A 12,883-nucleotide genomic window follows, 5' to 3' on the forward strand; every position below is an offset into this window, starting at 1 on the left:
TCAACCAACCAGCCAACTACTGTATCCCTTTCGCGCCTGTTCCAGTCACATTTTTGTTCTATAAATTAAAATGTAGAACTCCTGAGTTCGATACTTGCCCCTGAATCCCAACCTTTGTATTACCGGAGTTGTTCCATTCATTCCTCTTCTTCTGGTCAGTTTTGTAATTTAATCAGCTGGGGAAAGACGCTCACCATTCCACTCTCTCGAGGTCTATCCGTTGCTTCCCATTGTTCCAAGATTGCTCTCGCACCAGCCGATGCAGCAGCAGCGGTATATCGCTGCCACTCTTTATTCTTGTGGCTGTCTGCATAGTCACACACTCCTTTGACGACAATACAAGGAAGATACTCCCAAATTCCCGCACCTTCCATCTCAATGGCTATGACCCCCTCCCTGTGAGCAATCTTGTCACGATGCTGGCCGGACTTGATCACTGCATCTCCGGATGCGATCGAGCCGAAATGGATGGAGGGTTGATCCTGACGCCGTTTGCGCGCTTCCAAACATGCCGAGCTGCAGCCCAGTTCCTCGCAACTACTTTGTTTAGCGATAGAACATATTTTACCATCCTGAGAGCACTCGCAGGTCTGAGCATTGTAGTGCTTGTGCACGTAGTCAGGCAAAAACAGCTTATCTTCACTCGATCCTGGATACTTTAATGGCTCGAATTCAGGCTTCCGAAGCAATGACTGGAGCTTCAATGACATCGTCTCCTCGAGGTTCTGCTTGCAGGATTCGAGCTTCGTAATGAAGGACCTGATTCTCGGCCCTTGCTTTCCCAGGTTGTCGTCAACGCTGTTCTTTCGCACAAACCCGTCTGGAAACTGCCGTCCAAAGTCGGATTGAATCACATTCTTGCCGATGATGACATCGCCGAGCATAATCTCCACACCATTTGGCCCGTGAGGAACGCCCCCGCAGATCCCAACCAGCAGTACAAGCTTCAGTTCTGTAAAGCTCGACAGAAAGCTTGATGCGGCGTTGGCTGCATTGACCTTCCCCATCCCTGGTATGTGTGCCAGTACGGCCTCATGACGTCCGATGCGGCCTTTGGTGTACGAATTCGTGTCCCTGGTGGCTCGCCCATCTTCACCAGCACTGGCGTTCTCCGTTTCATCGTCGTAGATCTCATCAAAGATCCCTCGAGCTGCTTGAGCCTCCAGGGCCAAGGCAGCTAGAATCCCCACCTCAAAGTCCGAGCGACGAGGGTTTGACTTGGAGGGCATGACAGTGGCAGAGAAATACCAGCACAGGACTCAAAGACAGATGAAGAAGTCCCAATCCCATGGGCTCAGGACCAGGATCCGCTAGTTCATGACTGCCCGAGTCCTAGGGTCTTATGATAGTGCTTGATCTGCGAAGCGGGGAAGGTAGGGTGCCTGAATATCAATCATTGGGACCTCGTAAAATCCTCATTGACCAGGGTATAACAAACTCTCGTGGCCAGTCATCCCGCGACTCTTGCCCTCCTTCATGCCCAAACACAACGCCACATGCGTGATTTGGGCCAAGTTTGGATTGGGATGGTCCCAGAGTCGCTAGTGCATGCTCTCTGGATTTTTGAATGTATCATGTGGCTTGGTGATGGTCCTCTGATTGGGCTTATAGTGGCTGATATGGTTTACAAACATGTTACTGTCACAGCCTGTACACTCTTCTGTAGCATACTACCATGCCCACCCACCTTACTTGATTAGTGCGTCGTGCATATCATCACACTGTGTGTGTGTGTCTATTTTCCCTTCTTCTCTTTCTCCCCCTATGTTTGATATTCTAGTTAGATTGCCCAGATAGCTATGCGAGCACATTTCCACATATTCTAGTATTGGATCATGACAGTCATTATGTATGAGCTGACATCAATACAGCTTAATAAATGCAGCTTGATGATCATAATTTCCGGTCGCCAATCACTGTAGTGTTTGAAGGGTGAATTGGGTTGCAGTTGCCATAGTGGGAGATCTCGAATCAAAGGATCCAATCATGGAGTATCTGATTGGGTGCTCCATATTAAAGGTTCACAGACCTAGATACGGGACTTCGTATCAACGCATGTGTTGTGAGGAGTTTGCATTTTATCCATGCAAACTATAGCCTATCCCGTTTGTTTTTCATACATATATGCCACAAGGCTGAGGGAAACCAAGTCCCAATTGGGGACTATCTGCTCAATGATAGGGTATGCTGGCCAATCTCAAATCGTGCGAGTCAGCATCCAGTCCTCTGGGGTTAAGGAGGTATTATACATACTTGGTCAAAGTTTCACAATGCGAGGCGTGCAGCACAACTACCAATGAAAGCTTGTACTTAATACGCATTAGTAGTCTACTTAGGTCCAGCCTTGCTCTAGATCACTGCCATTGTCTAATGGAAAGTTATATTGCTTTTTCTATATACAACCAATCAATGCAATGTGGTGTAACCCATTGATCATGCGTGCTACCCTTCCACAGGTTGAACAGGAGGCGGTCTGCTGTGCCTCGAGCATGGTGCTCTATGGACAATAGCCAGTTATATTGGAAGAAATAAGAGAACAGATTGAAGCCAACCCCTCCTCACTTTCCTACTGCTTACCTAGTTTCATAAGGCCCTCGATGACCATCCCCTGAAGTCCCTGTTGCATTTGATCAGCCAGTACTGCTCCGACCAAAAAATTCACTCCTGAAATATTCGGTACGTGGAAGCTATTTAATTATGCCTCAGCCAAGCGAATCAAGCTCTTCTGACATTCCGCAGATGTGATATAACATCCTTCTTACCTGATGAACGTTGTCCACACTGCACAAGCTTCACCAGTTTACTGACCATGCCCAACGCTTCAATATCATTAAAACCCAAGGCTTCGACCGTCCCAGAGCCTTCTCCAGATGTCACTGAGTACCATGTCGGCTGGATCTGTAGCTCGACAAAGGAGTTTCTTGCGGCCTTGAAGATAGTGGATGAGAGTCGTGATGATAAACAAAGGCCAGGTTATAAGCTAGTGCGCATCCAAGAGCACAACGTTGTGATCAATAAGCCTTATTCGGATTCAACATTGGATTTCCGAGCTCGTGCAGTGGCTACGGATATGAAAAAAAGCTTTCCCTGGATCCGGTTCGTCTTAGCCGTGGGTATTGCTAGCAGTACACCCAAAAGCAAAGAGAAAGTCCAGCTGGGGGATGTTGTGGTCGGGACGAACATCGCGTCTTACGGAGGCGACAGCGCCTCGACGACTGCTCCTGATCGGAGACAGAGCCCAACCAAAACGTTACTGCTGGCCGGGATAGCGGAGATGAAAATCAGGATAGAGCAAGCTAGGATAGAGCAAGGGCTGGACATCCGGGACTTCATTGAAGAGATCATCCGAAACACAAAAGTCACCGTCGGCTGCTCTCGACGGCCAGAGAATCCTGACCTTTCCCAGGGCCATAGAAGGTTCGACTCGCGCCCGAATCACATTCACACATCAACTCAACCGGTCAGGATCCACTATGGCCCAGTCGCACCCGTCCAGAGCGTCACGGAAACCACACAAATGGGAAGCCAGATCACCGTGGAGAACAGTGTTCTCCGTTTTGATATGGGATCTGCAGATTTACTGGCAGCAGGCATTGATTGTCTTTCATTCTGTGGCATTAGTGACTATGCGCAATCGCAGGAGGGCGATGCCCAGCACGATTACGCTGCTCTTGCTGCTGCGGTGTGCGCAAGAGAATTCTTGACCTGTATCCATTGCGAGACAGTGGTCCAAATCAAAGTCACAGTGTCTCAGAAGCAGATGGAAGATATAATGGACGGCGTGGTGAAACGGCTGCAGAGGGTCACGGGGGGCAACAAGGTGAAGGAAACAACCGCCGCGGTCGAAGACGCTCATAGGAAAATCGACTTGCTCTACGAATTCGTGGAAGACCTGCCTGAAATGGCAAAAAAGCGGGTTGAGGACGTGCAAAATTGCCTGCAGTACATGAAAGACGTCGAGGCAAGATTGGACGGCACTCTCAAGGAACTGAGCAGTAGGATTAGTCGCCAAGAGGAGCTGGCGCCGGACTATGCGACGAAGGAGGAACTGAGAGGACTGAGGCAAATGGTCGACACCAATCGCTCGAGGCTTGAGCGTTTATCCAAGAAGGCAGAGAATATTCTCGGCATGAGCAGCGACATCCTTGGGGATGTTGCCCAAACGACCGGCATTGCGAACGTGGAAGAAGCTGCGAAATGGACAGCATTTGCACAGCGGCAAACCAGTATGCTCCCGAAACTCGCTGACTTTAAGCCCAGTGGTCTATGGAGACCTAGCAAAGGAAATGCACGGCAATCTTCCACGGCAAATGACTCTGGTCCAATGAGTCCTCAGGCTGGGCCACCAACTCAACTAGACCCAACCCCAGAGAACAAAGACCGGTTGTTCAGAAAACCCAAGGAACTCTTGACCGGAATTTATCGCCGTAGTCCCACTTGTGGGTCTGCCACAAGCCAAGACCAAGACAATGCGACTACTGACCTGTCTGACTTGCCGGGAGGAAGTAATCAAAGTCAGAATCAGTCCGAGACCAGGAGGCCAACTCCCGCGCCAGTTCAAACAAACCACGTCGGCGACGGTGCTTCTGAAAGAAGCCTCTCATCAATTGTATCACCCTCTCATTCTGGACACAGTAGCATTTTCAGTAATGCAGCTACAGTCGGCTCGCGAGAAACTATGTCCACTTCGCCCGATGTGCCGCCGCTGCCGCGTGTCTTGCTTTCATCTCCCAGTCAAGCTTTCAATGATCAACCTAGTCCGTCACCAAGTCGTGACTCGCCTGACAGTGGGGTGGATACGAGGAGTAATGGAGACGTCAAATCGATCGCAGCCAAATTCGAGGCTTCGATGGGTAAACTTCCACTCCATCGGCCGAAGAGACATGATTGACTGTGCCGAACCTTTATGGTTTATTGACGTATGGGTATTCCTGTGTTATACTACTCTGGATGAAATTTTTATACACATAATTCCGTTCATTTGTTTCAGTGAGTCATTGGCACATATCGATCTGACAGGTCAGAAATTAATTGCTGTATTCCCACAACTCTCACTTTCTCCTTTGGGCATATATATGCTCATGACGGGTCAAACTCGCCTACAACAAAGCATAATCCCAAGATTCGTAGCTTTCACTGTGCAATAAAAGTTTTACTCCTGTTAAGCTCAATTCCTGTGAGGCTTATCTTACCCCGCGCGGAGCATCCCCTGCAGGAGCAGATTGTCGTCTTCTCGGGGAAGTTGGACGGCATTCGTTGAATCACAATTCATATTATATCAAAACAGACTTCTTGTCCGAAGCAATAGCTGACGTCAATCAAATTAGAATTTGTATTATCCAGCCCCCAAAAAGATAACGGATAAGGAGCTCGAGAACACCTTAGCACCCTGAGCAGCCGAGGGCCAGGACCTAGCAGAGGTCAACAACCTGAAGTGGGATGGCTAAACGGGGGAAGCTGGGCTGCGTCGGGATCCCGTACAGCCACGCTCATCTAGAACATGAGTGCTTTTGGAAAATGCCCTGCGGCAAGAGGATGTTCCCAAACAGGAATGCCGATTTTGATAATTTGACATATTTTAAGATCTCGCAATTGTAATATGTTGACTTGGGAAGCAACGAAAGGGGATCTGTGATTTAGTGGAATGGGGCTGGTGCCACTGTGTTTAGTGAAATACCCCCACCACTTTCCTATTAGAATATTATTTGAAACAGCCCTGTATATGGATTTTCCCTTTAGACAGCGCCCTTATGTGGTAGCCAACCACCAAACCACCCCTTCAAATCACAACCCATTTTCTACTTTGGTGTCAAACCCTTCCACCCAAAACAACAATGGTAACAAGGTTCACAATAGGGCAGAAGGGTTAGACATGGACATCCTGGAGGCTCGCAACCAGACTGTAGATGCCAACTCACGCCACTCTGGTCAAAATGGATGATCTTGCCTATTTTCTCGAAACTTAACCGAAGCTTCAAGTTAGCCTGGATCTAGTAGAACGTTCTTTGTGAAAAGAGCAAATCAATCCAGGTGGAGGTGGGTGAGTGATGAAGTAGCTAACCTGATGACAGGATTTTTTCTGTATCAATATAGAGGCTGAGAAACTTCGGGTCGTCGTCAAGATAAGATTCACCCTGCGGATTTCCCGCTAGAGCCAGCCTCTGGAGCCCACGGAAGGGCTGGCCACACCACAGAGCAGAGCCTTGTTCGTCAGTCCCTTGGAAAAATGGGCTGAAGGTGTTCCTCCTGCCATGAGTGGTATGATACTTCACCATGCAAAATCCATTACAGACAGCATTCGGAATATGCAGAACATTTTCTAACACAAGACTCCGACTAGGAGATCCTTTCTTCGGGCTTGTGCGCACGTTCAATTCCACAGTCCCCATTCCAGCGATATAGGTTTCCCCTCCCATGATATTTGAAACTGTTTGTCCCACCTGACTGTATTCCTTAAAGGACGAGCGATTTTTAGCATAGTGACAAGTGCCCGACACGATCATCCAGTCCCAGCAGCGACGGCGTGGTGGGTTTTCTCGCTTTTTCCTCTTCCGGTACTCTTTTGATTGCTTCCAATATTCCCCGATCTCCCCCATAATGATTTCTGCAGATATAGATGACAGTGGACTCCCTGGGTAAGATCACAATATCAGACATTATCTTCGATTACTGCGGTGGTAGAGTCGAAATTACCTAATGTTAAGATGAACCAAAGTTAATAACTAGATGTTGGATCTCAGGACTTTTAGATGTGGTGGCTGGTGAGTAAGAAGGACAGAAGTGGATGCCCAACGACGTGAGTGAGGGGTTTACTGATACCCTGATATGAAGGCTTGATAATAAGCTGCGGACTATCGTTGCCTGATCTGCTTGTCCTAAACTGCTGCCAGTAAATGATGTGCTGTTAACTTCCTAATGGGAGTTAGATTTAGTTGGATATGGTAAGCTCTCTTATATCCATGTAAGAACAGATGGAGAAACCAGTTGGCTGCCTGGTGGCCTGGCTGGCTTACGGTTTGCCCCCACAGTGCATGATTGTTCGATATGGACTCAAATGAGGTCTTGTCATTTGAAATCTGTCGAGCAGCGTACAAGACCTCATCCCTTGAATTGCCGATGTCCATGTCAGCTATCTGACTCGGAGTTGGATAGTAGGAGTCCTAGATAAATCAGCTATTGGAGAGGACATGTATCTAGGGAGTATACCAATTGTGACCCAACAAATGCCCAAAATCCAGAGGAATCGGCTGAAAAGATATACACTCGGCCAGTCTCTCTGATGTGTATGCCTAAACAGACATTGGCGCCGCACATCCTGCTGTACTCAGAGGATTTCTTCATCAGACTGGTTCTGCGACGGTCTCGCTTCTGGCGAATTAACTTTCTGCTTGAATTCAAGTGCTTTGGCAGTTTTGGATTTGGTGTGCCCATTTTCATCTGCAGTGTGGTTACTAGTATGTGCTGAATTTCATGATATTTGGACCCTCTTAGGCCAAATTAAAGGTCTGATAGGGTGATATCAGAATTTACATTAGAAAAGAACTGAGAAATTCTACATATGTGCAAAAGACTAAAGTTCCAGGTCCATGGTTCTCCATATTAAGGCCACACTTTCAGAAATAGAGCCTGCAATCACAGCTTATTCCTACTTCTACCACCAAACAACAAGAATATTTAAAATATTGTCTTGACATGAGAGGAAAAGAAGTAAAAAATTTATTTTGGCCGTTTTGTAGATTCAGTCTGCTAGTATGGCGGACTAAATATACAAAGTGGCTAAAATGAACAGAACTAACACAGTTTTAGTGGGGCAGCTACAGCACAGGAGATGTCATAATTATGAAGGATCACTGATCACCTTCCAGCCGACAGTATAGCAATATTATCATGGTGATGTGTAGTTCCATGAATATATAGGTAGATCCGCGAGGATCCAGGACTGAGGATGAACACATACACAGAATGGATAAAATCAAGGCGCGAAGCAGTGACACAGGCAAGAACAAGAAAGTAAAGAAGTCAAAATTCAATCAACTCAAATCACATTTGTAAGATATGTTAAGCATAAGCGTCCGAACCACAGCCTTCCCCAATATGCCTGCGCAGCCTGCTTATGTCTGCAGCGCTCGAGGCCACTTAACACGCAGATAACAGTGCTTCTGCTGGTCCTACCGGGCACCTCCACTCCTCGCAACCGGCTGTAAGTTTTCGCTTGATAATGGGCTGTCGTTTCATCGGGATACATGGTATAATTCTCGACATCAACACCGACAAGACGCGCCTAGGTACCCCAGTCGTGATGGGAGCAGATATAACAGTCAGTACGGGCGGCATGTAGATGATTCCAGCCTCTACTGCCGAATTCAAATCAGGCGATATAAATGCAATGCAGTCAATGTTTGAGATTTGCGCACTTTTACAACCATCCACTACTAGGGTCGACATGTCATCTTCTACAGGGCTGGGTCATCAGCAGAAAATATGTCTGTGCCATTCAGAAGTAGCTTAAAAACATACATAGGCAATTTTGGAGACGGTACTTAAATAAAACACATGCACTAGGATATTCACTGGTCATGTCTCATAAAAAGAATTATCGACACAATCACAAACGAGCAGGGATACTCTGCTTGCCCTTCAGATCGAACCGATCCAGGTTCATGACCTTGTTCCACGCCGCCACAAAGTCCTTGACGAACTTCATGTCACCATCCACACTGGCATACACCTCCGAAATAGCACGCAGCTCAGCATGCGAGCCGAAGACCAGGTCCGCGCGAGTCGCCGTCCACTTCTTCCCACCGGTCTTGCGATCGCTTCCCTCGAACAGTTCGCCATTGCCGGCATCCTTCCACGCGGTCTTCATGTCCAGCAGGTTAACGAAGAAGTCGTTCGACAGAGCCCCAGGACGGGAGGTGAAGACGCCGTGCGCCGAGCCATCGTAGTTGGTGTTGAGCACACGCAGACCACCAACCAGGACGGTCATCTCGGGAGCAGACAGGTTAAGCAGCTGCGCCTTGTCGACGAGGTAGTGCTCCGCACGCGGGCGGGCCGCGGCCTTGGCGAAGTTGCGGAAGCCATCGGCGAACGGCTCCATGTGGCCGAAGGACTGGACATCTGTTTCCTCCTGGGAGGCGTCCATGCGGCCGGGGGTGAAAGGCACCTTGATCGGGTGGCCGGCGTCCTGGGCGGCCTTCTCGACAGCGGCGCAGCCAGCCAGGACGATGAGATCGGCCAGGGAGACCTTCTTGCGGTCGGCGCGGGAGTTGAAGCGCGACTGGATGGTCTCCAGGGCGGAGAGGGACTCGCGCAGCCAGGGCTGGTTGTTGACCTCCCAGTCGCGCTGCGGCGTGAGACGGATGCGCGCGCCGTTTGCGCCGCCGCGCTTGTCGCTGCCGCGGAAGGTGGAGGCGGCGGCCCAGGCGGTTGAGATGAAGCTAGCCGGGGCGACGCCGGAGGCGAGGATCTCGTCCTTGAGCGCGGCGATGTCCGCGGCTTCGATGAGCGGGTGGTTGACGGCGGGGATGGGGTCCTGCCAGATCAGCACCTCGCCGGGGACCTCGGGGCCGAGGTAGCGGGCGCGTGGGCCCATGTCACGGTGGGTGAGCTTGAACCAGGCGCGGGCGAAGGCGTCGGCGAACTGGTCGGGGTGCTCGAGGAAGCGGCGCGCGATCTTCTCGTAGGCTGGGTCGAAGCGGAGCGACAAGTCGGTGGTGAGCATGGTGGGCTTGCGCTTCTTGGAGGGATCGTAGGCGTCTGGAATGATCTCGTCTGCGTTCTTGGCCACCCACTGGTGGGCGCCAGCGGGACTCTTGGTGAGCTCCCACTCGAACTTGAACAGGTACTCGAGGAAGTTGTTGTTCCACTGGGTCGGGGTCTTGGTCCAGGTCACTTCGAGTCCGCTCGTGATGGTGTCGGGACCCTTGCCGGAGCCGTGCTTGTTCGACCAGCCAAGTCCCTGGGCTTCCAGGCCGGCGGCTTCGGGCTCTTTGCCGACGTTGTCTGCGGGGGCGGCACCGTGGGTCTTGCCAAAGGTGTGGCCACCAGCGATGAGGGCGACCGTCTCCTCGTCGTTCATGGCCATGCGGCCAAAGGTGTCGCGGATGTCGTGGGCGGCCGCGACGGGATCGGGGTTACCGTCGGGTCCCTCGGGGTTGACATAGATCAGACCCATGTGCGCGGCGGCCAGAGGGGTCTCGAGCTCACGCGAGTGGGTGGTCTTGTGCGAGGCCTCGTCGGCGATGACGGTGCCCCGCTTGTCGGATCCAGGGAATCCCTTCGAGTACCGCGCGTCGTTGCCCAGCCAGGTGGTCTCTCGTCCCCAGTAGGCCGCCTCATCCGCCTCCCAGGTGTCTGGACGACCTCCGGCGAAACCAAAGGTCTTGAATCCCATGGACTCCAGGGCGACGTTACCGGTGAGGATCAACAGATCGGCCCAGGAGATCTTGTTGCCGTACTTTTGCTTGATGGGCCAGAGCAGGCGGCGAGCCTTGTCCAGACTGACATTGTCAGGCCAGCTATTCAGGGGGGCAAACCGCTGCTGGCCCTGACCGGCACCTCCACGGCCGTCAAACACACGGTAGGTCCCGGCGCCGTGCCAGGCCATCCGGATGAAGAGACCACCATAGTGACCGAAATCGGCAGGCCACCAGTCCTGCGAGTCGGTCATCAGGGCACGGAGGTCCTTCTTCACGGCCTCATAGTCGAGGCTGTTGAAGGCGGCAGCATAGTCGAAGTCGGCGTCCAGCGGGTTGGAGACGGAGGTGTGCTGGCGCAGGATGTTGAGCTTCAGCTGGTCGGGCCACCAGTCCTTGTTGCGGGTGCCACCACCGGCGAAATTGGACTCTGAGTGCTGGTCCTTAAAGGGGCACTTGCTTTCTGTCATGATGTATTTGTCTCGCTGTTCTTCAGGGGTATATTGATGGTCAAGGAGGAGAAGAGATGCTGAGGGGTAGATGTGAACCTTATAAGCTGAGCTGTCCTCATCTAGGCCAGGTCTCATTAATAACTCGCCCAATAATGCAGATAGTAATAATCATTCGATACCTAGCAACCGAGGGTGTACACCTCATCGATCGAGATCAGCAGGTCCTTCCCCGCATTTCTCAGATTTTCTCAGTGAATGTTCTGGCTGGACCTTCTTACTCAGCGTGAACCAGCCTATGATATCATTTACAAGGATGCCCCACTCTGGTCCAGCCTATCAGAATGACTAATTGGTAATCCTGCTGACTGTACGTCGGAACTTCCTTAGTATTCTCGGAAAACCCCGCCCCTTTCCGACCATGCCTCGCCGCCCGCCGTTCTCCGTGCATCAATCAATCAAGAGCAATCATTTCTGACAATAATAATAACTATGTGAGCGATGTGAGAGTGAAAGATAGGAGGATATCCTTTATAAGTGTTTCAGTATGACCGTGGGTAGAACTTGCTGTACACTGACAATATTCTACTACTGTTGTCTGCATACACCATTCAAAGTATCTCCCCATATTTACCCCTCACAGCCTGACTTGCTGCTAGGGTGAGTCTGCAGACTAATCAAAAGCACCATGCGCCGGATTCACATTCCTATTCGGGAGAAACGCTCATAACAGCTCCGTTCCAGAACTGCCCTTAGAGACTTGGTATAACAGATGATTGACAAACTTTATGGAAAAACAGTATTCCTCTATGCAAACATTAGATATGCCCCTGCTTGTCTCTAACATCCATTGTATGGCGACCTATGTCTTCATCAAGGACTGATGGCAGTTACCAGTTGCTTCAGGGAAACGGACAAGTAATCACTTTCTTCCCTGGAGGGCTGAAGGCCACTTGTGTCTTTACAGAAGAAAGCATGGGTTATATCCCTCATTGTAGACCAAGTAGCGATTCCTCGTCGGGCAGGTCCACGCCTCGACTTCGACTTCCGAGATTGCACTTTTAGTTTTCTGTAGTGAAACGTACATGAACAACGGTATTTCAAGACAAATAGTCCATAATATCCTCCGTCGCGAGATGTGATTCCCTGCAGACGACGATTGAGGTTGTGCAATTAATGATGTTGATATATACAGAGATATAACTTTATAACATGCCAGGAGAGCCCTGAAGAGTCTTTATTAAGTTGAGCAGTATATAACTATATTAATCATCACGTCTGTATCAAGGTTGAAGGAAATCCCATCAATATCACCCTCTTTTCTGTTCTGCTTCCATTTCGCCATTTTCAGCATGTCATGGAAGACCGTTGTCCACTAGGGAGACATGATTCCCGGAAATGCAATCCAGAGGGCTGGTTCTCTTCCTAAACTAAACAGCTTCTATTCTGTTTCTCCAGTAGAAGGAAAAATATATAAAACATCAAATATAATATTTGCCTATTATCAGTAACAACTGTGATTACTTCACCATTCCCATCCCTATACCTGTACAGCTACGAAATCAACACTATATACCTATATAGCCCAGTAGTAGCACGGAAGCTCAGGGTCCGTCAGGTCAAACACCACGCTCAAATACGGCTTACCTCCACCGCGATCCCAATCTCCTTGCTAAAGTTAATACTCCTGTTGGAGCTCAGACTCCCATCCTCATTCGGATCGACGTACAACGCCTTGAAATCGGCCGGCGTGTTGATCAGCCCGATCTCACCCGTCTGCACAAAGTAATCCGTCACGAGGAGATGCTTCTGGTCGGGGGTTACTTTGACGTAATGCGGACCGACGGTGGGCTGGCGCTCGTCCGGGTCATCCAGGTGCTCTGGGAATAAGAGGAGGCAGTGAAAAGTTTCGTCCTGTACACGGCAGCGCGACGAGAAATACCAGATAGCTGACCATCTCGAATCGAACTCCAGTTGAAAGCGTTGTCGACAAGACTCTCTGGGGGAGATTCGAGTCTA

General features: G+C 50.1%; 4 protein-coding genes across 4 annotated transcripts; 1 reads left to right on the forward strand and 3 right to left on the reverse strand.

Moving 5' to 3' along the window:
* Positions 1-155: 155 nt before the first annotated feature.
* CDV56_102685 (5'-methylthioadenosine/S-adenosylhomocysteine nucleosidase family protein) lies at positions 156-1,229 on the reverse strand (the record flags this gene model as incomplete). The annotated part of the gene is made up of 1 exon (XM_026756304.1): positions 156-1,229. The coding sequence occupies one exon, from the start codon at positions 1,227-1,229 to the stop codon at positions 156-158; it is 1,074 nt and encodes a 357-aa protein (XP_026615657.1).
* A 1,580-nt stretch (positions 1,230-2,809) lies between these two features.
* CDV56_103024 (uncharacterized protein) lies at positions 2,810-4,891 on the forward strand (the record flags this gene model as incomplete). Its single annotated transcript, XM_026756643.1, has 1 exon — positions 2,810-4,891. The coding sequence occupies one exon, from the start codon at positions 2,810-2,812 to the stop codon at positions 4,889-4,891; it is 2,082 nt and encodes a 693-aa protein (XP_026615658.1).
* A 3,714-nt stretch (positions 4,892-8,605) lies between these two features.
* CDV56_103651 (catalase/peroxidase) lies at positions 8,606-10,885 on the reverse strand (the record flags this gene model as incomplete). Its single annotated transcript, XM_026757270.1, has 1 exon — positions 8,606-10,885. One exon carries the CDS (start codon positions 10,883-10,885, stop codon positions 8,606-8,608), a length of 2,280 nt encoding a protein of 759 aa, XP_026615659.1.
* A 1,611-nt stretch (positions 10,886-12,496) lies between these two features.
* On the reverse strand, positions 12,497-12,821 carry CDV56_104036 (uncharacterized protein; the record flags this gene model as incomplete). The annotated part of the gene is made up of 2 exons (XM_026757655.1): positions 12,497-12,742; positions 12,807-12,821. 2 exons carry the CDS (start codon positions 12,819-12,821, stop codon positions 12,497-12,499), a joined length of 261 nt encoding a protein of 86 aa, XP_026615660.1.
* Between the last annotated feature and the right edge of the window lie 62 nt (positions 12,822-12,883).

The sequence above is a fragment of the Aspergillus thermomutatus genome (genome assembly GCF_002237265.1).
Source record: "Aspergillus thermomutatus strain HMR AF 39 chromosome Unknown NODE_60, whole genome shotgun sequence".
Lineage (NCBI taxonomy): Eukaryota > Fungi > Ascomycota > Eurotiomycetes > Eurotiales > Aspergillaceae > Aspergillus > Aspergillus thermomutatus.